Raw genomic sequence first — 26,292 nt, 5'->3', positions numbered from 1 at the left:
CGGCGACCTTACGACCTGTAAAAAATAGCCAAATAGCGTAGGGCCACCCTGAGGCCACCGCAGAAACTCTGTGGCCGCCGCACGTTTGTCAATTCAGAGGGCGTACGGCAGGCCCGTCGCTAGGGGGGGCATTTGGGTGCAATGCCCCCCATGGCACATCTGGTGCCCCCCCACTTGTACGCCACCCATTTATGCCCCGTTGCACCCTGTGAACAACTTGGTGTTTAAGGACGAGCGCCCACTGTGAACTCCTTGCTGTTTAAGAGTTCACCTGTGTGAACTAAAACCCTTATTCCAGATGTTCAGTGTGGTGAATAATAAGACCTTCTTGGATAAACTGTTCTTTAATGATATCCTTATTTGAAAAACAGTCAAGAGATAAGTGTGCGCTTGCCAGCGCATCTACAAAAGCAATTGGCAAGACAATACAGTCCAAGTCCACAAGATGAAGGATAACGCAAGCACCAACACCAGTAGCCAAGACGACAGACAGACAGCCAGCCGCTAGACCGCGTGTTGAATGTCGATGTTGTGGGTGGATATATATCTCGTGGATCATTTAGTTTTAAGGAATAGCCAATCAGCGTCTTCAATATGGAGGCCCTATTAAGCAGGTTACCTAATTGGTTGTAAGTTAGGTATAAATGTAATATAGTCATAATATGATTAAGGAAAAGACATAAATTTACATAATTAAAGATGAAGTGCACGTACACCGCGTGGCCTTCACAACCCGTCAACCCTCCATCTTACAAAAGTAATTTTATAATAAAAATTAAAAACTTCCTTATAAAATTAAACTTATAATATATAAAATTAAAAAACTTATAATAAAAAAAATTAAAAAAAAAAAATTTATAATAAAAATTAAAAATATGTGTGCAATCGTGCTTACATTTGAAATTATGCAGATAAAACCTGTTTTTGATGCATGCATCATTTAATAAATAAAACCGTCAACCGTCAAATGTCGCGAGTCGTGAGATTAGTGACACGAGTCACAAGGGGCGAGTCTTGGAGAGCGCTAGCTCGCAGCAGGGGAAAAAGACGTGGATAATGGATCTACGAAAATGGCTCAGAAAAGGAAAAAATGCAATCGACGAAAATAAAGAAGATGATGAAAGACATGTTGTGGGAGGACGAGGAGACGATCATGTCGATGAAATACCGACAGAAGCTGGCCAACCTGGCCAAGCCAGCAACGTCAGCCCTGCAGCTGGAGCCCCAGCACAGGCAGCCGGGTTGCCACGCTCGGCGGCGGCCTCGGGACCGGCTGTGACTGTCAAGCCGCTTCCCGATGATCTTGGAAGTGAGAGACCGAATCAAGTTGTTCTACAGCGGTACCCTGGCCATCTGTTGCAGAACAAGAGTCGCTCGTTTGTGTCCTCATGGTACCAGACTAATGAATGGCTGGAATACAGTGTGCAGACAGATGCAGCATTCTGCTATCCATGTAGGAAGTTTAACACCGCACGCGGCCCAGTGGACTCTACTTTCACAGTGCGAGGCTACCGGAATTGGAAACATGCCGTTGAGAAAGGCAGGGGGTTTCACAAACACGCAACTTCAAAGGAACATTTAACTTGTGTTTTGAGGTGGAAGGAGAACGAGAGGCGCATCGATTGTGGTGAGGAGATTTCCACACTCCTCAATGCTGACCAGCTAAATAGAAACTGGTACTATGTGTCTGCTGTTATAGATGTTGTGGGATTTGTCGCCGAAAATGATACCTTTTTAGAGGGAGCCTTGATAATTTTGAGGATATGTCAGACGGGCACAGTGGGCTCTTCCTCTCGCTTTTAAACTACACACTCAAAAAAGACACCGAGCTAGCCGAAATAATAAAGCATATCCCACAAAACGCAAGCTATACTAGTCCGGAAATGCAGAATGAACTGATCTGCACATTGAGTAATGTTGTGACGGATGCCATCGTGAAAGAAGTAGGCACATCGTGGTTTACCATCAAGGTGGATGGGACGAGGGACCCCACTGAATATGAGAACATATCAATCACCATTCGCTTTGTATCGGCATCAAATGAAGCAACAGAGCGTCTACTCACAATAGCTGCAGCCGATGCTAGAGATGCAAAAACATTGACAGACCTAATAATTGCAGAGCTGACAAAAACAGGACTTGACACGTCAAAAATATTAAGTCAGGTGTACGACGGGGCTTCGGTAATGGCTGGGAAGCACGGTGGGGTGCAAAAGTTGTTGCAAGAGATATTGGAAAGAGAAATCCCCTATGTGCACTTCTTAAATCACCAACTCCATCTGGTAGTTATCCACGCACTGGCAGCAGAGAAAGCTGTCACTGATTTCCTCGAGGTTTGTTGTTGCCTGTACAAATTCTTCAGAAAGCCCACTGTTGCTGCACAGTATAAAGGTGAGCGGTTAAAACGACTTCTTGATCAGAGGTGGATGGGACACTTCGCCACCGTGTCTGTGATCATAGGATCTTTTAAGGATATCACATCCTAACTGTCGGAGATTGATGCAGAGCGCGCCTACGGTGCAGAGATGAGGATGGAGGCTATTGGGCTTTTGCAGGAAGTCTCTGGGCCTGCCTTCATGTTCATTGCTATCTTTGTACAAAAACTGCTGATGTTGTTAAATGGCCCTAACAGACTCTTGCAGGCAGAGGACATGGACTTGCAAACGGGGTTGGAACTGGTGGCGAGTGCTACAGAGTGCGTGAAGAAACTCCGCTCTAAGGATGAGTTCACTGATCTGTGGAACAAGGCCAACGATGCTCGCACTTCTACACCTGCACCACCAAAACGGAGACGCACAATGCATAAGAACTTGGAACAGTTTGTAGTTTTGGAGACTACAGGACAAAACAACGACAATGACAAGACGGAACTGCAGAGGGTTTTTTACAGCGCAATTGACACTGTGCTTGGAGAGATCGCTCAGCGCTTCAGTGAGCGCAACACACAACTCGCCCATTCACTCGCTGCCTTGAATCCCGAAAATGGCACGTTTTTAGATCCCCACTTGCTCCAGCACATCATGACATTAACAAAGTCAACCATCAGTGAAACAGAGTGTGTGGTTGCAAAGCAGTTGATTCACACACAGACAGAAAAACAGCCAAACGAGAGATGGACAACACAAAAACTCTCAACATACCACAAAACGCTGGAAGCCATGCCAAGTGTAGTGACTGCTATGAGACTTGGACTAACACTTGGTGCGTCCACTGCCATGTGTGAAAACTCATTCTCAACATTGAGGAATGTCTTCACTGACCATCGACGGTCCATGCGCCATGCACGCAAGGCACAACTGGTACAGCTGGCCTTCGAGAGAGACCTCACACGTAAATGCCTGAATGAATGGAAGGAGAAGGTCCTCAGAAGATTCCACACCGAGACACGTCGCCTGCAGCTCTTCTGACAGCGAGTACAGTGGTATAAAAACTATACGAGGAGTTCAGATTGTGTGTGTGACTGCTGGTGATGCGTGTGTGGTTGTGGTTGCAGTGTGGTTGTGGTCAGCACCTGCCGTGGTCGGCTGCTTTGTACTTCTGATGTTTAAGTTAAATGTTGTGTTTGGTGCTTTGTGCATAACCTTACCTCTGTGTAATTGACTGCTTTAAATGTGGACCTTGTGGTATCTTCAGGCCGGTCGTATTTGCTGTTGATAGTTTAATGTGATGATCGCAGGTCATAGCCCACTGTATCTTATTTCAAAGTGCACTGATTCCGGTGCCAACCTCCCCCGTTTAGTCATTGCATCTCTGGTATATTAATTTTCTAATGCCAATTCTTTACAACACCTTGTATAAGTGCACCTGAATTGGTGCCAATTGTCTAATCATTGAATATCTGCATTGTGAATGTGCCAGTTTGTTGCGGCTCTCCTGCATTCAAATAATTTGAGGCCAAAAACATCGGAACATATTAAATCTAGCTGAGATCAATTTGGTTAGTTTGCGACGGCAACCTCAGTATAGATGTGTCAATGCTGCATAAATACAATATTATACCGGGTTATCAAAAATATTAAATATAATAATTGTGCCCCCCCCCATCCAGTTCATATGCCCCCCTTAATACTGAGCCCTGGCTACGGGCCTGGCGTACGGCAACCGTATCCTCGCCATAGAACAAATGTTACTTCGGCCTAAGTACTTCAGAAGAGAAACGATCAACACCGACATCACATACTCTTCACGGAGCCGAAGAGGTGGGTCAACGTCCATCCTCGTGGATCGCTGGTCGTGCGTGTGGAACACCAGGGCGGCAGTTTAAAGCAGAGTCGAGATTCGAACACAGGCTCGACTCATGACAACACCGTGAGGTACACAATCTCAATGAGGGTGGAAACGCAGATGAAGACCCCCACGTGTCACTGTACTGCTGATACACCATGTGTGTTAATGTGTCAATGTGTGCCCATGTGTGTTCATGTGTCCATATGTGTGTCTGTGTGTCCATATGTGTCAATGTGTGTTCGTGTGTCCATATGTGTGTCCATGTGTGTTAATGTGTGTCCATATGTGTTAATGTGTGTCTGTGTGTCAATGTGTGTTAATGCGTGTCCATATGTGTTAATGTGTGTTCGTGTGTCCATATGTGTGTTAATGCGTGTCCATATGTGTTAATGTGTGTCTGTGTCCATATGTGTCACTGTGTGTTAATGCATGTCCATGTGTGTTAATGCGTGTCCATGTGTGTTAATGCGTGTCCATGTGTGTTAATGCGTGTCCATGTGTGTTAATGAGTGTCCATGTGTGTTAATGCATGTCCATGTGTGTTAATGCGTGTCCATGTGTGTTAATGCGTGTCCATGTGTGTGTCAATGCGTGTCCATGTGTGTGTTAATGCGTGTCCATGTGTGTGTTAATGCGTGTCCATGTGTGTGTCCATGTGTCTGTGTGTGTCCATGCGTGTTAATGCGTGTCCATGTGTGTTAATGCGTGTCCATGTGTGTTAATGCGTGTCCATGTGTGTTAATGCATGTCCATGTGTGTTAATGCGTGTCCATGTGTGTTAATGCGTGTCCATGTGTGTGTCAATGCGTGTCCATGTGTGTCAATGCGTGTCCATGTGTGTGTCAATGCGTGTCCATGTGTGTGTCAATGCGTGTCCATGTGTGTGTTAATGCGTGTCCATGGGTGTGTCCATGTGTCTGTGTGTGTCCATGCGTGTTAATGCGTGTCCATGTGTGTTAATGCGTGTCCATGTGTGTTAATGCGTGTCCATGTGTGTTAATGCGTGTCCATGTGTGTTAATGCGTGTCCATGTGTGTTAATGCGTGTCCATGTGTGTTAATGCGTGTCAATGCGTGTCCATGTGTGTTAATGCGTGTCAATGCGTGTCCATGTGTGTTAATGCGTGTCAATGCGTGTCCATGTGTGTTAATGCGTGTCCATGTGTGTTAATGCGTGTCCATGTGTGTGTGTGTGTCAATGCGTGTCCATGTGTGTGTGTGTGTCAATGCGTGTCCATGTGTGTTAATGCATGTCCATGTGTGTGTGTGTTAATGCGTGTCCATGTGTGTGTGTGTGTGTCAATGCGTGTCCATGTGTGTGTCCATGTGTCTGTGTGTGTCCATGTGTCTGTGCGTGTCCATGTGTGTTAATGCGTGTCCATGTGTGTTAATGCGTGTCCATGTGTGTTAATGCGTGTCCATGTGTGTTAATGCGTGTCCATGTGTGTTAATGCGTGTCCATGTGTGTTAATGCGTGTCCATGTGTGTTAATGCGTGTCCATGTGTGTTAATGCGTGTCCATGTGTGTTAATGCGTGTCCATGTGTGTTAATGCGTGTCCATGTGTGTTAATGCGTGTCCATGTGTGTTAATGCGTGTCCATGTGTGTTAATGCGTGTCCATGTGTGTTAATGCGTGTCCATGTGTCAATGCGTGTCCATGTGTCAATGCGTGTCCATGTGTCAATGCGTGTCCATGTGTCCATGCGTGTCCATGCGTGTCAATGCGTGTCCATGCGTGTCAATGCGTGTCCATGCGTGTCAATGCGTGTCCATGCGTGTCAATGCGTGTCCATGCGTGTCAATGCGTGTCCATGCGTGTCAATGCGTGTCCATGCGTGTCAATGCGTGTCCATGCGTGTCAATGCGTGTCCATGCGTGTCAATGCGTGTCCATGCGTGTCAATGCGTGTCCATGCGTGTCAATGCGTGTCCATGCGTGTCAATGCGTGTCCATGCGTGTCAATGCGTGTCCATGCGTGTCAATGCGTGTCCATGCGTGTCAATGCGTGTCCATGCGTGTCCATGCGTGTCAATGCGTGTCAATGCGTGTCCATGCGTGTCAATGCGTGTCCATGCGTGTCAATGCGTGTCCATGCGTGTCAATGCGTGTCCATGCGTGTCAATGCGTGTCCATGCGTGTCAATGCGTGTCCATGCGTGTCAATGCGTGTCCATGCGTGTCAATGCGTGTCCATGCGTGTCAATGCGTGTCCATGCGTGTCAATGCGTGTCCATGCGTGTCAATGCGTGTCCATGCGTGTCAATGCGTGTCCATGCGTGTTAATGCGTGTCCATGCGTGTTAATGCGTGTCCATGCGTGTTAATGCGTGTCCATGCGTGTTAATGCGTGTCCATGTGTGTTAATGCGTGTCCATGTGTGTTAATGCGTGTCCATGTGTGTTAATGCGTGTCCATGTGTGTTAATGCGTGTCCATGTGTGTTAATGCGTGTCCATGTGTGTTAATGCGTGTCCATGTGTGTTAATGCGTGTCCATGTGTGTTAATGCGTGTCCATGTGTGTCAATGCGTGTCCATGTGTGTTAATGCGTGTCCATGTGTGTCAATGCGTGTCCATGTGTGTCAATGCGTGTCCATGTGTGTCAATGCGTGTCCATGTGTGTCAATGCGTGTCCATGTGTGTCAATGCGTGTCCATGTGTGTCAATGCGTGTCCATGTGTGCTAATGCGTGTCCATGTGTGAATGCGTGTCCATGTGTCCATGCGTGTCCATGTGTGTCCATGCGTGTCCATGCGTGTTAATGCGTGTCCATGCGTGAATGCGTGTCCATGTGTGAATGCGTGTCCATGTGTGTCAATGCGTGTCCATGTGTGTCAATGCGTGTCCATGTGTGTCAATGCGTGTCCATGTGTGTCAATGCGTGTCCATGTGTGTTAATGCGTGTCCATGTGTGTTAATGCGTGTCCATGTGTGTTAATGCGTGTCCATGTGTGTTAATGCGTGTCCATGTGTGTTAATGCGTGTCCATGTGTGTTAATGCGTGTCCATGTGTGTTAATGCGTGTCCATGTGTGTTAATGCGTGTCCATGTGTGTTAATGCGTGTCCATGTGTGTTAATGCGTGTCCATGTGTGTTAATGCGTGTCCATGTGTGTTAATGCGTGTCCATGTGTGTTAATGCGTGTCCATGTGTGTCAATGCGTGTCCATGTGTGTCAATGCGTGTCCATGTGTGTCAATGCGTGTCCATGTGTGTCAATGCGTGTCCATGTGTGTCAATGCGTGTCCATGTGTGTCAATGCGTGTCCATGTGTGTCAATGCGTGTCCATGTGTGTCAATGCGTGTCCATGTGTGTTAATGCGTGTCCATGTGTGAATGCGTGTCCATGTGTGAATGCGTGTCCATGTGTCCATGCGTGTCCATGTGTGTCCATGCGTGTCCATGTGTGTTAATGCGTGTCCATGTGTGTTAATGCGTGTCCATGTGTGAATGCGTGTCCATGTGTGTTAATGCGTGTCCATGTGTGTTAATGCGTGTCCATGTGTGTCAATGCGTGTCCATGTGTGTCAATGCGTGTCCATGTGTGTCAATGCGTGTCCATGTGTGTCAATGCGTGTCCATGTGTGTCAATGCGTGTCCATGTGTGTCAATGCGTGTCCATGTGTGTCAATGCGTGTCCATGTGTGTCAATGCGTGTCCATGTGTGTCAATGCGTGTCCATGTGTGTCAATGGGTGTCCATGTGTGTCAATGCGTGTCCATGTGTGTCAATGCGTGTCCATGTGTCAATGCGTGTCCATGTGTGAATGCGTGTCCATGTGTCCATGCGTGTCCATGTGTGTCAATGCGTGTCCATGTGTGCTAATGCGTGTCCATGTGTGAATGCGTGTCCATGTGTCCATGCGTGTCCATGCGTGTCCATGCGTGTTAATGCGTGTCCATGTGTGTTAATGCGTGTCCATGTGTGTTAATGCGTGTCCATGTGTGTTAATGCGTGTCCATGTGTGTCAATGCGTGTCCATGTGTGTCAATGCGTGTCCATGTGTGTCAATGCGTGTCCATGCGTGTCAATGCGTGTCCATGCGTGTCAATGCGTGTCCATGCGTGTCAATGCGTGTCCATGCGTGTCAATGCGTGTCCATGCGTGGTAATGCGTGTCCATGTGTGTTAATGCGTGTCCATGTGTGTTAATGCGTGTCCATGTGTGTTAATGCGTGTCCATGTGTGTTAATGCGTGTCCATGTGTGTTAATGCGTGTCCATGTGTGTTAATGCGTGTCCATGCGTGTTAATGCGTGTCCATGCGTGTTAATGCGTGTCCATGCGTGTCCATGCGTGTCAATGCGTGTCCATGCGTGTCAATGCGTGTCCATGCGTGTCAATGCGTGTCCATGCGTGTCAATGCGTGTCCATGCGTGTCAATGCGTGTCAATGCGTGTCAATGCGTGTCAATGCGTGTCCATGCGTGTCCATGCGTGTCCATGCGTGTCAATGCGTGTCCATGCGTGTCAATGCGTGTCCATGTGTGTCAATGCGTGTCCATGTGTGTCAATGCGTGTCCATGTGTGTCAATGCGTGTCCATGTGTGTCAATGCGTGTCCATGTGTGTCAATGCGTGTCCATGTGTGTCAATGCGTGTCCATGTGTGTCAATGCGTGTCCATGTGTGTCAATGCGTGTCCATGTGTGTCAATGCGTGTCCATGTGTGTCAATGCGTGTCCATGTGTGTCAATGCGTGTCCATGTGTGTCAATGCGTGTCCATGTGTGTCAATGCGTGTCCATGTGTGTCAATGCGTGTCCATGTGTGTCAATGCGTGTCCATGTGTGTCAATGCGTGTCCATGTGTGTTAATGCGTGTCCATGTGTGTTAATGCGTGTCCATGTGTGTTAATGCGTGTCCATGTGTGTTAATGCGTGTCCATGTGTGTCAATGCGTGTCCATGTGTGTCAATGCGTGTCCATGTGTGTCAATGCGTGTCCATGTGTGTCAATGCGTGTCCATGTGTGTCAATGCGTGTCCATGTGTGTTAATGCGTGTCCATGTGTGTTAATGCGTGTCCATGTGTGTTAATGCGTGTCCATGTGTGTTAATGCGTGTCCATGTGTGTCAATGCGTGTCCATGTGTGTTAATGCGTGTCCATGTGTGTTAATGCGTGTCCATGTGTGTTAATGCGTGTCCATGTGTGTTAATGCGTGTCCATGTGTGTCAATGCGTGTCCATGTGTGTCAATGCGTGTCCATGTGTGTCAATGCGTGTCCATGTGTGTCAATGCGTGTCCATGTGTGTCAATGCGTGTCCATGTGTGTCAATGCGTGTCCATGTGTGTTAATGCGTGTCCATGTGTGTTAATGCGTGTCCATGTGTGTTAATGCGTGTCCATGTGTGTTAATGCGTGTCCATGTGTGTCAATGCGTGTCCATGTGTGTCAATGCGTGTCCATGTGTGTCAATGCGTGTCCATGTGTGTCAATGCGTGTCCATGTGTGTCAATGCGTGTCCATGTGTGTCAATGCGTGTCCATGTGTGTCAATGCGTGTCCATGTGTCAATGCGTGTCCATGTGTGTCAATGCGTGTCCATGTGTGTCAATGCGTGTCCATGTGTGTCAATGCGTGTCCATGTGTGTCAATGCGTGTCCATGTGTGTCAATGCGTGTCCATGTGTGTTAATGCGTGTCCATGTGTGTTAATGCGTGTCCATGTGTGTTAATGCGTGTCCATGTGTGTTAATGCGTGTCCATGTGTGTTAATGCGTGTCCATGTGTGTTAATGCGTGTCCATGTGTGTCAATGCGTGTCCATGTGTGTTAATGCGTGTCCATGTGTGTCAATGCGTGTCCATGCGTGTTAATGCGTGTCCATGTGTGTTAATGCGTGTCCATGTGTGTTAATGCGTGTCCATGTGTGTTAATGCGTGTCCATGTGTGTTAATGCGTGTCCATGTGTGTTAATGCGTGTCCATGTCGTCCGTCGTCTCCTGTCGTCTTCGTGACTTCACTAAACGTCCGGCAAGTACATCGATGTCCGGGCCGCCAGCACTTGGGTCGCGACGTCTCTTCATCAAAGACAATTCAAACAAGTCCCGGGTAGGTTAACCGGTCAGATTACCTGTACGATTCTCTGAGGCGAAGGAAAGGCCGCACATCGCGCTCGACAATTCACCCTCGTCGCCTCAAACAGCCAAATCGAGTCCCATTTCTACATCCGAATTGCGTCGAAAACGAACCGCGTAGAAAGGTCGTTAAACCGGGGAAGACCGCAATGTCGAGTCGGTTCGTTTGACGGAACGGAACGAAGAACGTCCATGACGACCAAAGCTTGTGAGGAAAAAGCCGTGCCGAACAACCCACGCCATGAACATATCCCTCCGCGTGACGTATGCAAATTTTTTCACTTCAATGACGAGGAACTATATTAACTGACGAACAAAACGTGACACGAAATCGAGGGAACCCTGATTAAATGGACCTTCGGTTAATCTAGGCGAACGAACTAAACGATTGGAAAAAAGCAAACTCTTCGCCGACGACCTGTGTGCGAGGTGTTTCCACATTGCGGTGGAAGCGCTCGCGGAGAGATCGGCAATCGTGCAAGCAGTGCTTCGTCTCGGGCTGGGCTGCCTCTCACGTGGCCATTTTTTTCCTCCTCACATGACCCGCTGTTTGGCCCCGTGATCAACTGCTCAATTTGAAACTTCCTCTCGCCGCCCGTATGGACGTGCTGGAGCAAGGCTTGGACACCGGGTACGTGTTATACCCGTCTCAATATGCTCTGCACATGGACATGTCCCAAAGTGTTGCTGCGTTCGGGCCTAGTAGAGGCCGCGACTTTTGCTGCCGTTTTCAAGTGGAGCTGGAATTGAGCTTCAGTCGGTCTGAAGAGTTATTGCGATACATCCCAAGAAATAACGTTGCTGAACTTGACACCTGTTTCAACGACAGGAGTATGTTTTGTGTGGAACATCTTTTTATAGCGAATGCTTTTGCAGTTGTGAAATGTTTGTGGTGGTGGTGGTGGTGGTGGTGGTGGCGATACTGTCAATCCTTTGTCGCGGTGTGGTTGTGGCTGGTCCTATTAGTGGTGTTATCTTGTCGAGGTTTTCACCACCGACCGAATCCAACGGTGTCGTCACCACCTGCGGCCGTGGCGGTCTCGTCACCCCGGGTGGTCGCGTCACCCCGGGCGGTCTCGTGGCCCCGGGCGGTCTTGTCACCCCAGGTGGCCCCGGGCGGTCTCGTCACCCCGGGCGGTCTCGTCACCCCGGGCGGTCTCGTCACCCCGCGTGGTCCCTTGGCCCCGGGCGGTCCCGTGGCCCCGGGCGGTCTTGTCACCCCAGGTGGCCCCGGGCGGTCTCGTCACCCCGGGCGGTCTTGTCACCCCAGGCGGTCTCATGGCCCCGGGGGGTCTCGTCACCCCAGGTGGCCCCGGGCGGTCTCGTCACCCCAGGTGGCCCCGGGCGGTCTCGTCACCCCGGGTGGTCCCGTAGCCCCGGGCGGTCTCGTCACCCCGGGCGGTCCCGTGGCCCCGGGCGGTCTCGTCACCCCGGGCGGTCCCGTGGCCCCGGGCGGTCTCGTCACCCCGGGCGGTCCCGTGGCCCCGGGCGGTCTCGTCACCCCGGGTGGTCCCGTGGCCCCGGGCGGTCTCGTCACCCCGGGTGGCCCCGGGCGGTCTCGTCACCCCGGGTGGTCCCGTGGCTCTGGGCGGTCTCGTCACCCCGGGCTGCTTCAAATGTTAATCTCAAAAATATATGGTGGTTGAACTCGGTGACCTGAAATATAAATCCTTTTCAAATTTCAACTCGATCGGATGAAATTTGAGGATTTTTGAAAATTTGGACCAATTTGGCCTTTTGGCCTATGTTTACCTCAAAACTAATCGGTGGTTGAATTCAGTGACCGACATGAAAATGCTCTTCAAATTTCAAGTTGTTGGATTAAAATTGAGGATTTCAGATATTTGGTCTTCGTTGACCTCAAAATTAATCTGTGGTCGAGTTCAACCTGAGATGAGGTCAGCGATGGGCGGTCTCGTCACCCCGGGCGGTCTTGTCACCCCAGGCGGTCTCATGGCCCCGGGCGGTCTCGTCACCCCGGGCGGTCTTGTCACCCAGCGTGGTCCCTTGGCCCCGGGCGGTCTCGTGGCCCCGGGCGGTCTCGTGGCCCCGGGCGGTCTTGTCACCCCGGGTGGCCCCGGGCAGTCTCGTCACCCCGGGTGGTCTCGTCGCCCCGGGCGGTCTCGTCACCCCGGGCGGTCTCGTCACCCCGGGCGGTCTCGTCACCCCGGGCGGTCTCGTCACCCCGCGTGGTCCCTTGGCCCCGGGCGGTCTCGTGGCCCCGGGCGGTCCCGTGGCCCCGGGCGGTCTTGTCACCCCAGGTGGCCCCGGGCGGTCTCGTCACCCCGGGCGGTCTTGTCACCCCAGGCGGTCTCATGGCCCCGGGCGGTCTCGTCACCCCAGGTGGCCCCGGGCGGTCTCGTCACCCCGGGTGGTCCCGTAGCCCCGGGCGGTCTCGTCACCCCGGGCGGTCCCGTGGCCCCGGGCGGTCTCGTCACCCCGGGCGGTCCCGTGGCCCCGGGCGGTCTCGTCACCCCGGGTGGTCCCGTGGCCCCGGGCGGTCTCGTCACCCCGGGTGGTCCCGTGGCCCCGGGCGGTCTCGTCACCCCGGGTGGTCCCGTGGCTCTGGGCGGTCTCGTCACCCCGGGCTGCTTCAAATGTTAATCTCAAAAATATATGGTGGTTGAACTCGGTGACCTGAAATATAAATCCTTTTCAAATTTCAACTCGATCGGATGAAATTTGAGGATTTTTGAAAATTTGGACCAATTTGGCCTTTTGGCCTATGTTTACCTCAAAACTAATCGGTGGTTGAATTCAGTGACCGACATGAAAATGCTCTTCAAATTTCAAGTTGTTGGATTAAAATTGAGGATTTCAGATATTTGGTCTTCGTTGACCTCAAAATTAATCTGTGGTCGAGTTCAACCTGAGATGAGGTCAGCGATGGGCGGTCTCGTCACTCCGGGCGGTCTTGTCACCCCAGGCGGTCTCATGGCCCCGGGCGGTCTCGTCACCCCGGGCGGTCTTGTCACCCAGCGTGGTCTCGTGGCCCCGGGCGGTCTCGTGGCCCCGGGCGGTCTCGTGGCCCCGGGCGGTCCCGTGGCCCCGGGCGGTCTTGTCACCCCGGGTGGCCCCGGGCGGTCTCGTCACCCCAGGCGGTCCCGTGGCCCCGGGCAGTCTCGTCACCCCGGGTGGTCCCGTAGCCCCGGGCGGTCTCGTCACCCCGGGCGGTCTCGTCACCCCGGGCGGTCTCGTCACCTCGGGCGGTCTTGTCACCCCGGGTGGTCCCGTGGCCCCGGGTGGTCCCGTGGCCCCGGGCGGTCCCGTGGCCCCGGGCGGTCTCGTCATCCCGGGTGGTCCCGTGGCTCCGGGCGGTCTCGTCACCCCGGGCTGCTTCAAATGTTAATCTCAAAAATATATGGTGGTTGAACTCGGTGACCTGAAATATAAATCCTTTTCAAATTTCAACTCGATCGGATGAAATTTGAGGATTTTAGAAAATTTGGACCAATTTGGCCTATGTTTACCTCAAAACTAATCGGTGGTTGAATTCAGTGACCGACATGAAAATGCTCTTCCAATTTCAAGTTGTTGGATTAAAATTGAGGATTTCAGATATTTGGTCTTCTTCAAATTTCAAGACGATTGGATAAAAATTGACAATTTTATTAACATTAAAGAAAATTTGGCCTTCTTGGCTGACCTTTTGGCCTATGTTGACTTTTTGACCTATGATAACCTCAAAAGTAATGGGTGGTTTAATTCAACCAGTACATGCCCGTAAAAAAAAAAAATAATAATAATAATAAATAAACCACACAGGCCGTTTCTTCGCTCTCACGTTCCCGTACGTGCGTGACCCGGAAGTTCGATATTATTCGCAATTTATTTTTAATACCCAATTATTCAATTAACGCCAACGTATTTTACCTTTTCGCAATGTCGTGGCAAGGAAAAACAAAAAGAGAAGAGAAAAAATTTACTTCCTGGTTCGGAGCATACCAGCACTCTGATGTTCCCGAAATTTATACACCGTCTAATATGAAAACTATCATAACTTGGGCCATTGTGTTTATCTATAAATGCACATAAGAAATCGAGAAATTATTAGAATACACGAAGTCATCACTCTCCGGAAGCCCGTACGTTGTAACCCGTAATGGGGAACGTGGCTGTGCTTCCCTTCCCCATCGGCCACGCCCACGCAACAATGTGTCTTGCCATTGGTTTGGTAAATAAATGGCCATAACTTGGGAAGCACTTGTCCGATTAATATCAAACCTTGAAAAGGCACATCCTCAGGTCCCCAGCAATATACCTGGCAAGTTTCAATTAGATCGGACCAGAGGTTGTCGAGAAACAGCGGTCACTCAGACACACACACAGACACACACACAGAGATTGCTGGAATTATAGATGGACTAGTACGTGCCCGTAAAAAAAATAATAATAATAATAAAAATAATAATAATAATAAAAAATAAATAAACCACACAGGCCGTTTCTTCGCTCTCACGTGCCCGTACGTGCGTGACCCGGAAGTTCAATATTATTCGCAGTTACGATTATTCGCAATTTATTTTTAATACCCAATTATTAAATTAGCGCCAACGTATTTTACCTTTTCGCAATGTCGTGGCAAGGAAAAACAAGAAGAGAAGAGAGAGAAAAAAATTTACTTCCTGGTTCAGAGCATCCCAGCACTCTGATGTTCCCGAAATTTATACACCGTCTAATATGAAAACGATCATAACTTGGGCCATTGTGTTTATCTATAAATGTGCATAAGAAATCGAGAAATTATTGGAATACACGAAGTCATCACTCTCCGGAAGCCCATACGTTGTAACCTGTAATGGGGAACGTGGCTGAGCTTCCCTTCACCATCGGCCACGCCCACGCAACAACGTGTCTTGCCATTGGTTTGGTAAATAAATGGTCATAACTTGCGAAGCACTTGTCCGATTAATATCAAACCTTGAAAAGGCACATCCTCAGGTCCCCAGCAATATACCTGGCAAGTTTCAATTAGATCGGACCAGAGGTTGTCGAGAAACAGCGGTCTCTCTCACACACACACACACACACACACACACACACACACACACACACACACACACACACACACACATTACTGGAATTATAGATAGATGACGCGACGTCACAAATAACAATTATCAGGCGTGCGTTGTCATGGTAACGGCAGGAGATTGAAAATTTTCACAACTCATTTAAAGCCACCATGTGACATTCAACAACTTATCATCGGTGCTTGTTGCCTTCATTCTGATCGTAGAAAATATTTGAAAATACTTAGGAACATTGCTTTTCAACCAGCTTTACGATCCTGTTATCAGGTTTGAAATATGTTGTAAAAGAAAAATTTGTATTTTATATGTGTGTTTTTCATGTTTTGGGTAACCCTGACCTTGACCTTGGGTCAATTTCGATCAAACTTTGTACACTTGTTAATATTACATGCATAAATAGACTATAAGTTTCAATATAATAAGTGCAAAACTGTTTGAGAAATAGCCATGTGTAATTCACAAAATTCCCCATTGGTTTATAATGGGCGATAATATAAAGTGATGCAGAATCCAGATCCTGATCTTGAACATCACCAAAAGTCACATATCTTTTTGCACTGTGGATTTCTATCAGCTGTTAAAATTTCATCCAAATCGGTTAAGAATTGTGACCTGTAGAACGAATATAATTTTTTTTAAATCACGCCAATAGCTAAATACTTTGACGTCATACGCTTGCAAAAACTGTGCATAATTTGTACTAACATGCATTTTAAAACATTTAGATATTCCATTGAAGTTTGTTTTGGTGTCAACAGGAAGTCGCTACGACTTCCGGTCACTAAATTATGTCCAAAAATGTGTTTTCACGTTGTGTGACGTCACGTCGTGACGTTTAGTCCGATTTAGACGGGGTTTGGACGCGGACCGTCTCAGATCAGGTGTAAAAAATTAAGAATGACTGGTCCAGCCATTTGGGCTGTAGACGACCGGACAAACAAACGGAACAGACCAACATACTTGACAAAATCGAAGATTTCGCTAAGTAACAAACACACACAAACTGAGGCAATCAACATACTTGTCAAAAAAACAATTAAAATGTTGGGTCATTCTGTGCCAACTCACCGAAATTTCAAAAACCTCCCCAGGTCACCTCCTCAGAATTTGCTGGAAAAATTCTTAAATGTAGATCTATATGGCTCCACCCACCATGCAAAAGATTAGCTTTCAATTCCTCATAGTTTGAAAATATCTATCTCTAGAGACGTTTGAAATTTGGCCCGAAAAATGCCAAATGTGAAAAACGCATTTTTTTGTCAACTTCAGGGGCTTATAATTTTATAATGGACTCCTCTAGAAAGTTAATATTGCAAATATTTACTAATTGGCATCCAAATTTTTCAATTATTGCATCAGATAGCCTCTGGGATGCATATTTCTCACTCTATACTCTATAGGAAGCTAAAAATGGCTTTTGGGCCAAAACGACCTAAAATAAGGTGAAACTATAGGAGGCCTCCTGCAAATATGGCACAACTTAGAATTTTTTCCTCATAACACAGTGATTATAGGGTCATTATCTATCCATAGATACATTTTTGTTGGGATAATACAGTTAGGTGATGAATTATAAAAGTTTTACCATAAGCCCTTGCCTCCAAGGGCTCTAAAATGGACCAATTTTGTCCCCTGGTTTGACCATGTGGCTAGGGGTTTAGGATCTTAATTTTTTTCTAAAGATTGCCTCATATAAGATGTGTCTACTGACCGAATAATTTTATCTAACGCCCATGGCTTCATATTAAAACAAATTTTTATTTACATGCTCGTTTTTTTATAATTATTCACTTTTTTCATATTCATGAGCTTAGAAATCTGAAACTGAACACTAGTAAAGTGATACTGCAGATATTTATAAACTGGCATATGAAATTTAAGGATCTGTTATCAGAATGCCTGATAAATGCATATGTTTCTATCTGTAGGAAGTTGAAAATGCCACTTTGACCAAAAATGGTGAATATGCAGGGGGCATTAACTGAAGTTATGTAACAACTTATATTATTCTTCTCATAAATTAATAATTATAAGTCCATTTTTTATTCAAAAATAAATTCTTGTAATGATAAATTCTTCTGATGCTGTATCATCAACAGTATGCACAGGACCCGAAACCACACAAGCTCATCTGTCCCAGTTATTAGTCCCAACCATAACTGAACTGGATGTAGACCAGGTTGGGAAATATATTGCTTGTGTTTATGACAGAAAATGGTACATTGGGAACATTATCACAAGAAATGATGATGTGTTTGTGAACTTCATGAAGCAAGGAAGGGGTAACACATTCTCATGGCCTCCAGAAAAAAAAGAAAGATCAATGCTGTGTGCCATTACTCGACATTCTTTGTGTGGTTGAGGCCCCTGACATAAAATCTGTTGGATGTCAGTACCAACTGTCACAGCATGACTTTAAGCATGTTCAAGACCTGTTTTCTAAGATGTAAAATTCTGTGCCTCTGAGTGCTAGATAATCATGTAAACAAGCATAACCCACGCTCTGCACGACATGTTGGGGTGGGTGTGTTTGAGAAAGGAACTGATGCAGAGTATCAGTAATAATTTTACTTTAATGCAGTAAGTGGAATACGATTTCACTGTTTCAGAACCATTTTATTTACTTTTTTTGTACCATGCACCTCGTATGATCTTTGAGATAATGTAAGCCGAATATCACGTTACTCGAGCATAGAACAAAGTCGAAGATAGCGCGATACGAAACCACAAACTCGGAAATAATGTATAAGATGAATGTCATAAAAGATGAAAGGTCATTAAAGAGTTTTCTAAGGTATAAAAATTACTAATATTCATTGTCTCTATATATCTGTAAATAAAAAAGCTGCTACTCAATTAATCAAATTTGTTCTAATTTATAATTTGCAATTGCTTACGAAAGTAATCATTAGCATGTATTCATGAATAAATAACATTCTTATCACTAATGTCTAATAAGAAGCATAATTTAGCCTCATGCGCACCCCTGCAAGTTCACCTTGTTTTGTACCAAGTGGGCCAAATTGCCATATTTGGCTTCCTAAAACTAGGAGTATGTGCTTTCTAGAGACATTCTGATGCCACAATCTGAAATTTTGTATACCAGTTTATAAAATTCTGCAGTAACTCTTTCCTGGATAGTTCCATTTAAGATTTATAAACTTCTGAATATGAAAAAAGTGAATAATTATTAAAAAAAACGTGCATATAAATAAAAATTTATTTTACTATGAAGCCATGGGCGTTAGATAAAATTATTCAGTCAGTAGACACATCTTATATGAGGCAATCTTTAGAAAAAAAAATGAAGATCCTAAACCCCTAGCCACATGGTCAAACCAGGGGACAAAATTGGTCCATTTTAGAGCCCTCGGAGGCAAGGGCTTATGTTAAAACTTTTATAATTCATCACCTAACTGTATTGTTACGGCTGTGGAAATTTGCAATACACCATAAAGGTTCCTTAGATTAGCTATGCCGGTAAGTGAGTGTTCAGATAGGTCCCCACCGTGGTTTAAAGGGCTTTATTCGTGATCACCGGGCTGTGACTCTTTGAGATAGCCGTTTTTCTTTATCTATCGTTATTTTGAGCCACCATTGCAACAAACCTCCACGCAAACAACAACCGCCACCAACTACGCCACAACGCCCACCACGCTCACACCACCTCCACAACAATCACCACCATCTTCGCCACTACGACCGCTTACGAACACCATCCTTCACGGACCCCGGTAGGACGGTTTCCGCGTCGGAAACCGTCCGAGAAGGATTGGCAGAACAAAAGCTCTTGTGAAGCCTGTGGGGTTTTTTCCCACCTATTTTCCCCGCGCTTGGTGTGAAGGGAAGGGGGAGGGCAGCTCGCTGCCGATTGGTGGATGCACGGCGTGAGGTGGTCGGGGTGAGGGAATGCCCCTTTTCGGGAACCTTCTCGAAGGGAGGCGGAGCCGAAAACGGGGAGGAGCGAAGGGCGGAGCCCCTTGCTATATAAGGCGGACCGCACGCGGGGCTCGCTCTCTCTTGGTGGTCGTGGTCAAGTTCTCTTTTGCCTGGGTCGTCGACGTCATCCTCTCTGTCGGGGTCGTGCTGGATCACTCTCTCTCTTTGTCGTCGGGGTGGCCTTCGTCGTTCTTTGTCGTCGAGGTCGTGTTCTCTCTCCCTCCCTCTCGTCTTGGCGTTGAGCGACCTGTCGGTGAAGGCGCGGGCCGGTGGCGAGTCCGGGTGACGCCTCGGAGACGCAGACAGGAGGCGCAGCCCTGCCGGCTGTGTGCCGGACCTGCGCGTCTGGCGAGGAGTGCCGGAGAGAGCTCGCCGACCGTCGCACCACGAGGGTGCAGGTAACCAGCGTCGGTCTCGTGGGCCCATTCGGTCATCCACGGCTCACGGTCATAAAGGTTTACGAACCCCGTCTACCCCCTTGCCTATGAGGGGGTCTTTCCTTTTGTTTTTTTTATGACTGCTGTGGCGCTGTGTCTCCATAAATAAACCTGTGTAAGTGACTGTGCTTGTAAATAATAATTGTAGTCGGTTGTATTGCTTTCTATTTGCCTTGCTTTTAAATTGCATGACTGCCCTTGCTTGTGTTGTGTGTGTAATACGTGTGCTCTATAATAAATGTCCTTGTGTGCAACGTATCCCGTTCGTCGCGTCCTCCTTTCACCACATTGAAAGTGCCATCTTGCATCGTGGAATGAATAGTGGGTTTTGAACGCCCGGTAAAGAGAATCGGAACCGTCGAGGTCGGCGATAACACCGCTCGGTTATCCCTGTAGCACGGAACGAATCGCTTAGGCGGTTCGTGTCCTAAGCCGACCTGCGGTGTGGTGCAACCCCTCGGTAGGTTACCCGCGCGGGTATTTAGGTATATCGACATTCAGCGATTCACCCTATTTCGCACGGGTAGAATGCGGACTGGGTTGTGGTGAGGTTAAACCCCCACCCATGACTGGCTCCTGGTGGTAGTTCCAGGAGGGTAACGACTGAATTGTCCGTCCGGTGGGCGACGCGGCTGCTATTAGAGGTACGCGGCCGATCGCACGCCAGGCGGGCCAGAATTCTTAACAGTGGTGTCCGGGAGTGAGATTCGAATCCACCCCGTCTCCAACTAAATTCACGGGAATCGGATCAGGGGTGTGCGAAGCAACCCCCCCCACCCCCGGTTCCCATCAAATTTGAGCGATTTTTAAAAAACAAACATTCCGAGAAATAAGATGGCTTTTCAAGGCGAACGGGTTCCGGGTGGATTAGATATGTATTATAATGTAGGATCCATGGCCCCGGACGGTTCTTTGTATAATTTTAATCAATGGGGGAGCTCAACCCCATATTCTGAGCATGAACTTGGCCAGCAAACGGAGGCGGCGCGATCGCACCTCGGCGCAGCAGGGGGCAGGCGGCTATTTTTAGCACAACTAACGGCACGGCATGAGGCGTGAGCTCCCAGTCACCGGTTCAAACCACGTGGTCACGGCATGTGCCATGGCAGGCGTGGCAGGATGACTATGCGCGCATTGGCAGGCTTCAGGCACAATTCGGGGATGTCTTGGAAAGGGTGAAGCATTATGAAGAATATATCGAGGAGGTGCAAAGTGGAGTGGACGAGTCACAACGGCACACAGACGAGCTTCAGAAAAATTATGTGTACGGGGGGACACAGCCATTGGACTATTTACTGGAACGAATTCAGTGGCAAAAACATGACTTAGCCAACAGAGTCGACAAACTATGTGGGAAAAAGAATTTGGTAGTGTGGTATACCCGTCAGTTGGAATATGCGAAAAAGCGAACTGAACAAAAGAAGAGGAAGAGCAGATTGTTAACTCCCAGGATAGGAACAGCTTGGAGGAGGAATGGAAAACGAAGCTGGAGGAGGAAAAACGGGAACACGATGGGGAATTGGAACAACTGATGCAAGAGGTGAGAATTGAGAAAGATGATGGACGAATTGAGGAAGAGAATGGATGAAATGGGGGAAGAAGCATGCAAATTGAGAGAGGAATCATGGAAAAAAAACTTCTGAGATACTGAAACACGAAACCAAAGAGAGAGGATTACAAAACGAACTCAAGAAGAAAAAGAGGAAAGGAAGAGGACGGAAAATGAAACGTTGAGGAACCACACTGTACAGATCAAACAGTTAGAAGCCAAGGCAAGGTTGGAGTGTGTGGAGATGAGGACGGAATTAGAAAAGAAAACTTCTGAGTTACTGAAACACCAAAACAAAGACGGAATTACAAAACGAGTTGAAAATGTTGAGGGAAGAGAGAACGACAGCAGAGAATGAAATGTTGAGGAACCACACTGCGCAGATCGAACAGCTGGAAGCGAAGGCCAGATTGAAGAATGAGGAACAAGAAAGAGTACTGAAAGAACAAGGAATGAGACAGGAGAAATAAATCAGTCAATTGAAGGAAATAACGAGATTGCAGAATGAGGAACAAGAGAGACAGTGGAATAAAAAGCAAAAAGAGTATGAATTTGAAACTGAACAACAAAAGGAAAAAACAAGGTTGGAGTACGAGGAGATAGTGACAGAAGAATGAATGAAACAGGAAAGGGAAATCAACAAAATGAAAAACTATGAGATTGGAGGCTGAAAAGCATGAGCAACAGTGGGAGAGAAAACAAAAACTATACGAGTTTGAAATTAACCAGCTCGAGGGGAGAGCAAAATTTGAGTCCACAGAGATGGAAAAACTCCGGAAAGAGAACGAACAACTCAAAAAAGCTCAGAGAAGAACAACAACTCAAAAGGAGCCAGGAAGTAGAACGGCACAATAAGGTGGGATGTGTGACAGCACCACAAGGAGTAATGTTAGTGGTGTAGGACTTGATTGACACCACTCGTCGGATGAAAGAACAATTAGGGCAAACTCTGATAAAGGAGACACAAATAAAAATGGAGACGATGGAAATAACAAACGACAAAGGAAATAGAAGTATTGCCAGAGACACGGGAGATGGACCGAGTCGAGACTGAAATAAATAGACACGGAGAGACAACAGAAATAAAATGTATAGAGACTCGGGAGATAGAAAAAGTAGAGGAGAGACTACACAATAAGGAAGAAACTAAAGACGAGCACACACACGGAGGTAGTGGAGGATAATGGGGGCGAGCTCGCGGAATGTCTCGAGACCTGGTGCGAGCAGCTGGATGGCCTCCTCCAGGAACGAGGGGAGGGAATATGCCCCCTTGAAGTGGTTCACGACCAGGTGGGTCCGGTCGAGCTTCGCGGAGTTGAGGGGGGGAGTGCTGTAGACGGGTGCACGAGGAGCTTGGGGGGTATGGAGGCCCCGGAACCCATTGAGGTGGCACGATTCCCCAGCGTGGTTGTCCCGGTGTGTGTTCACGAGTGTGGCAAAATGCATGCTGTAACGCACACATAGCGGGGGCGAAAGGCGTTGTGTGTGGATGAGACCCCGAGTGGGAGTGAAACCGCTTGTGTGAGTAATAGGGTGTGCGTGGTTGCGAGTGAGCCGAGGTGCGGGCCTCCCAGCATGCCGTGTGTGGATGAGGCACCGTGTGTGAATGGAACCACGTGTGCGAGGGAAATGGCATGCGTGAGTGAACGGCCGAGTGTGAGAGGGACCGTGTGTGTGAGGTCGCTGTATGTGAGGGAGATGGCTGGCATGCGGGAACATGCAACCTCGTGCCCGAGTGAGAGTGCCATCTCGAGGTGCGTGAGTCTCGTGACACGCGGGAGTTTGAGTACGTGGAGGGAATGGAGAGTGCGATGACGACGGTGCCTGACGGTGGAGAAAGACCGAGTAGCGGCCGTAGTTGCATCGGGGACCGTGCTGGCTTTGCAGGGCAGGCGCACACGGGGTCCGTGCTGTGGTACGCACGAGGCCGCCACGTGCGCATCTGCGGGAATGGAGCCCGGTCCGCAAACGCACGCGGTGAATTAGCCAATCCCGCGGACAGACAGAAGGTAGGCTGGATACGGATTTGGACCAGACGGGTTCTCCACGCGAGCGTGTGTGTGAAGCTCCGACGGGCAGAGCACATGTGTTCGTGTGGGGAACCCCTCGAAACGCGAGGCTTGTTTTTTGATGCGCAGGGTGACGTCATGGCTGCACGTATGGTTGGAATCCGGCAGGAGGGGAGATCCCTGCCGGATGGTACCGTCCAGGAGGGACGAGGTACAAGGTGCGCGAGCAGCTGCCATGACGTCACGGGAGTAAAAGAGCGCAGGTTGCGAGTTGCCGCGCTGGTGCTGCGCGAATAGAAAAAACAAACAAACAAACAAGCAAGCCTCACTTCGGGTGAACAGGATTCCCAGGCAGGGGGTGGAAGACCCCCTTGGCCCCAGGGCACAGGACACAACTCTTTAGGGGGAAGGGTTAGTGATAGCTCGACCGGCTCCATGGGGCATGGATAAGTCCTCATGAGGCCCGTGGAATGCATTAGGTAGAGGGATTGTAGTTGAGATTTAGGATGGAATATGGGAATTGATTTTTGGATTTGAGGACAGAGACAGACTGTGGATGTGTAGTGGGGCGTAGCTTAGCTACGTAGTGTAAAAGGAACGTGCTGTAGTTTAAGCGATGACAAGGGAGCACGAGGTAGTTGAGGGGATGTAGTGAGCAGAATGGCAGAATTCAGCGATGGGTGTGTTGAAGAGTTGTGAGGTGGAAACATGTTGAGTGAGTGAGGCCAGCGGGTCTGTATGTATGGAGCGAATGTGGTATGCATGGTGCGATGAGTGATTGGGGGGAGGAGTGAATCCCGCCCACGGGACCCCGGGGTCAGTGTAATATGAGTTAGTGGGTGAGACAAATTGAAAAATGGAGGTCGTTTTGCTGTTGGTGGGAATGTAGGCTCGATACCCATTTGGAGGGGTGCAGGAGCCCTGTTGATGGGCTGGGAGCGTGGCTGCGAATGGTGAGTTTCGCTTCGTGGGTAACCCGGGCACCGGGCTCGTCGGCCGCGGTAGGCCAAGGGTCCATGGGGGGCCGGGATGGCGTAGTTGGCACGGGTGCGCCCGCATGATGCGGGGCCCGGGTCGCCATATGCCACGGGGGCAGTGTACTGGGCACGGGCGACCCTCGGAAAGGGACCCGTGGCGCCAACATGCCACGTGGGCATCGGTGTGGAGTCGCCACGGAGGGTACTCCCCAGTTTAGGGAGCTGGTAGGCTCGGAGGCAGTGTAGTGCCCGGGGGTGCCATCATTGGAGAATCGGCAGAGGGTAATTCCTGCCAAGGGAGCCACGCGTCCCAGTCATGAGACCATGTGAGGCCACGGAAGGAAAATTGGGGGGCATGGCCCGAAATTTGAGAGGACACCAACACAGGCAACGGGAATCTGGGTTGTTAGAACCGATAGTTTAAGCGAGAGGCGCTTGTTGAAAGCCCTGGGGTAGTTTAAGAGTTAATGGTTAGGGTAGATAGGAAGTGTACCCCTCCGCACCATCCATCCCTTCGCTCTAGTTGTGGGCCGCTGGACCCACTTTGGGTTAGATCGCTGAAATCTGAGGAGGCCATTCTGAGGCTTCATTGGGCCTCGACACAGGATGCTAGCTCTCCCTTATTCCCCTCCAGGAAGGGAATGTAGGGGTTGGGAGTAGGCTCGGAGACAGGATAGGTTAGCCGAACAAGGACGATAAGGGGGGTAAGGGGACGATTTATAGGTGGGGAAGTAAAAATAAAAACAAAAAAAATAAGTTGGGGCTAAATTGGTTTTTGCAAATTAAGGGAGTGGGTATGGACGGAGACAGGCAAAGGCGATAGGTTGGGAGGGAGACAGTAGGGTAGGTCCGAGCCCACCTTCCGAGTGGCCACTCTTGGAGCACCCTTATTCTGGACATTTCCATCTCTCTGTCCGCGAAACTTTGGTCAAGCCTCGGGGCTAAATCACTCAACCGATTCCAATGAAATTTGGTAGGTAGGACCAATATTTCTGGGAATCGTGTGCTTTAGAATATGGGACCCCGGGCCCTAGCAACGGCATAGCAACGGCCCTTTAAAGTGGTCAAAAAATCGAAAAAATAAATAAATCGAAAAATTGAAGCTTAGAGTTCTGTGCGCAATCTATCTCGCTCCCTTCATGCCAATTTACAGCCCGAACAAAAAATATTTGTTGGAGGAGATAGGTTTTGGGCGAGTACATGTCGAACATTTCAGAAATGGTTAATTGCGAATATCTCTAAGAGAAAGAGTCTGATTTTGATGAAACTTGGGTGAAATGTGTAGAATGTGGCTAGCATGTACACAAAAATGAATGGTTGCTCTGCACACCTCCGTAGCTTAGCAACAGCTAAAATACTTTATCGTACACTTATTGTGGACTGTACAAAAAAATCAATACCTCCGAAACTGGACCTCTGAGGGACCTGTTTTTTTTGTACCCAAGGAGAATGTCTTACAGCATCATATAAAAAAATAAAATCTTTAGCGAATAAATAAATGGAATTACCAGGGCTGCCATTTGTTAGAGTCTCTTTGGAAACATGCCTGAAATGTCACAAGGCGGGTTTCTGGGCGCAAACTAAGAGGGCTGTGATAATCGTATTTATTGCGCTAAATTGATTGATAGCATGTACATGAATATCGGCTCGTCGCATCGGCCAGCTTTCCATCTTGAGCGAGCAGCCATGTCGCCTACCGGCTTGTAAAATTATAAGCCACTGAAGTTGGAAAAAAATGCGTTTTTCACATTTTGCATTTTTAGGGCCAAATTTCAAAGATCTCTAGAGATAGATATTTTTTAAACTATGAGATATTGAAAGCTAATCTTTTGCATGGTGGGTAGAGCCATATAGATCTACATTTAAGAATTTTTCCAGCAAAATCTGAGGAGGTGACCTGGGGCCCCTTAGGTGAGTTCGCACGGAATGACCCTGTTGCGAAGTAACAACAAAATTGTCTGACCAATTTACTGTTACGGCTGTGGAAATTCGCAGAGCACCATATAGGTCCTAAGATCAGTTATGCCGACAAGTCTGTGTTCACATAGATTTTCCC

At 48.2% G+C, this 26,292-nt stretch overlaps 1 protein-coding gene and 1 long non-coding RNA gene across 10 annotated transcripts in view; one reads left to right on the top strand and one right to left on the bottom strand.

Moving 5' to 3' along the window:
• LOC147035033 (uncharacterized) overlaps nt 1–6,025 on the bottom strand; it is a 32,504-nt gene extending 26,479 nt beyond the window's left edge. Inside the window, exon 1 of the long non-coding RNA XR_015061097.1 lies at nt 4,181–6,025. This is a non-coding gene — a long non-coding RNA (uncharacterized LOC147035033). The remainder of the gene's footprint in view (nt 1–4,180) is intronic.
• Nucleotides 6,026–10,666: 4,641 nt separating this feature from the next.
• The window catches only part of LOC147035032 (upstream stimulatory factor 2-like), a 62,919-nt gene continuing 47,293 nt past the window's right edge, over nt 10,667–26,292 (top strand). For 2 of the 9 annotated variants that reach the window (XR_015061081.1, XR_015061082.1), the window contains exon 1: nt 18,705–19,662. Coding sequence is in view for 7 of the 9 variants with exons in the window: in XM_085892758.1 (XP_085748884.1) it covers nt 19,235–19,662 (428 nt within the window). In the remaining 2 variants the exon portion in view is untranslated. Of the gene's footprint in view, nt 10,924–18,704; nt 19,663–26,292 lie in introns of those variants that run through there. The other 7 variants (XM_085892750.1, XM_085892732.1, XM_085892766.1 and 4 more) reach the window with 6 other exon arrangements.

This window comes from Eptatretus burgeri, chromosome 1 (genome assembly GCF_056783735.1).
Source record: "Eptatretus burgeri isolate ZD-2024b chromosome 1, Ebu_testis_v1, whole genome shotgun sequence".
In the NCBI taxonomy this organism is placed as follows: Eukaryota; Metazoa; Chordata; class Myxini; order Myxiniformes; family Myxinidae; genus Eptatretus; species Eptatretus burgeri.
The sequence above is the reverse complement of the archived record's forward strand: the minus strand, read 5'-3'. Positions and strand labels throughout refer to the sequence as shown.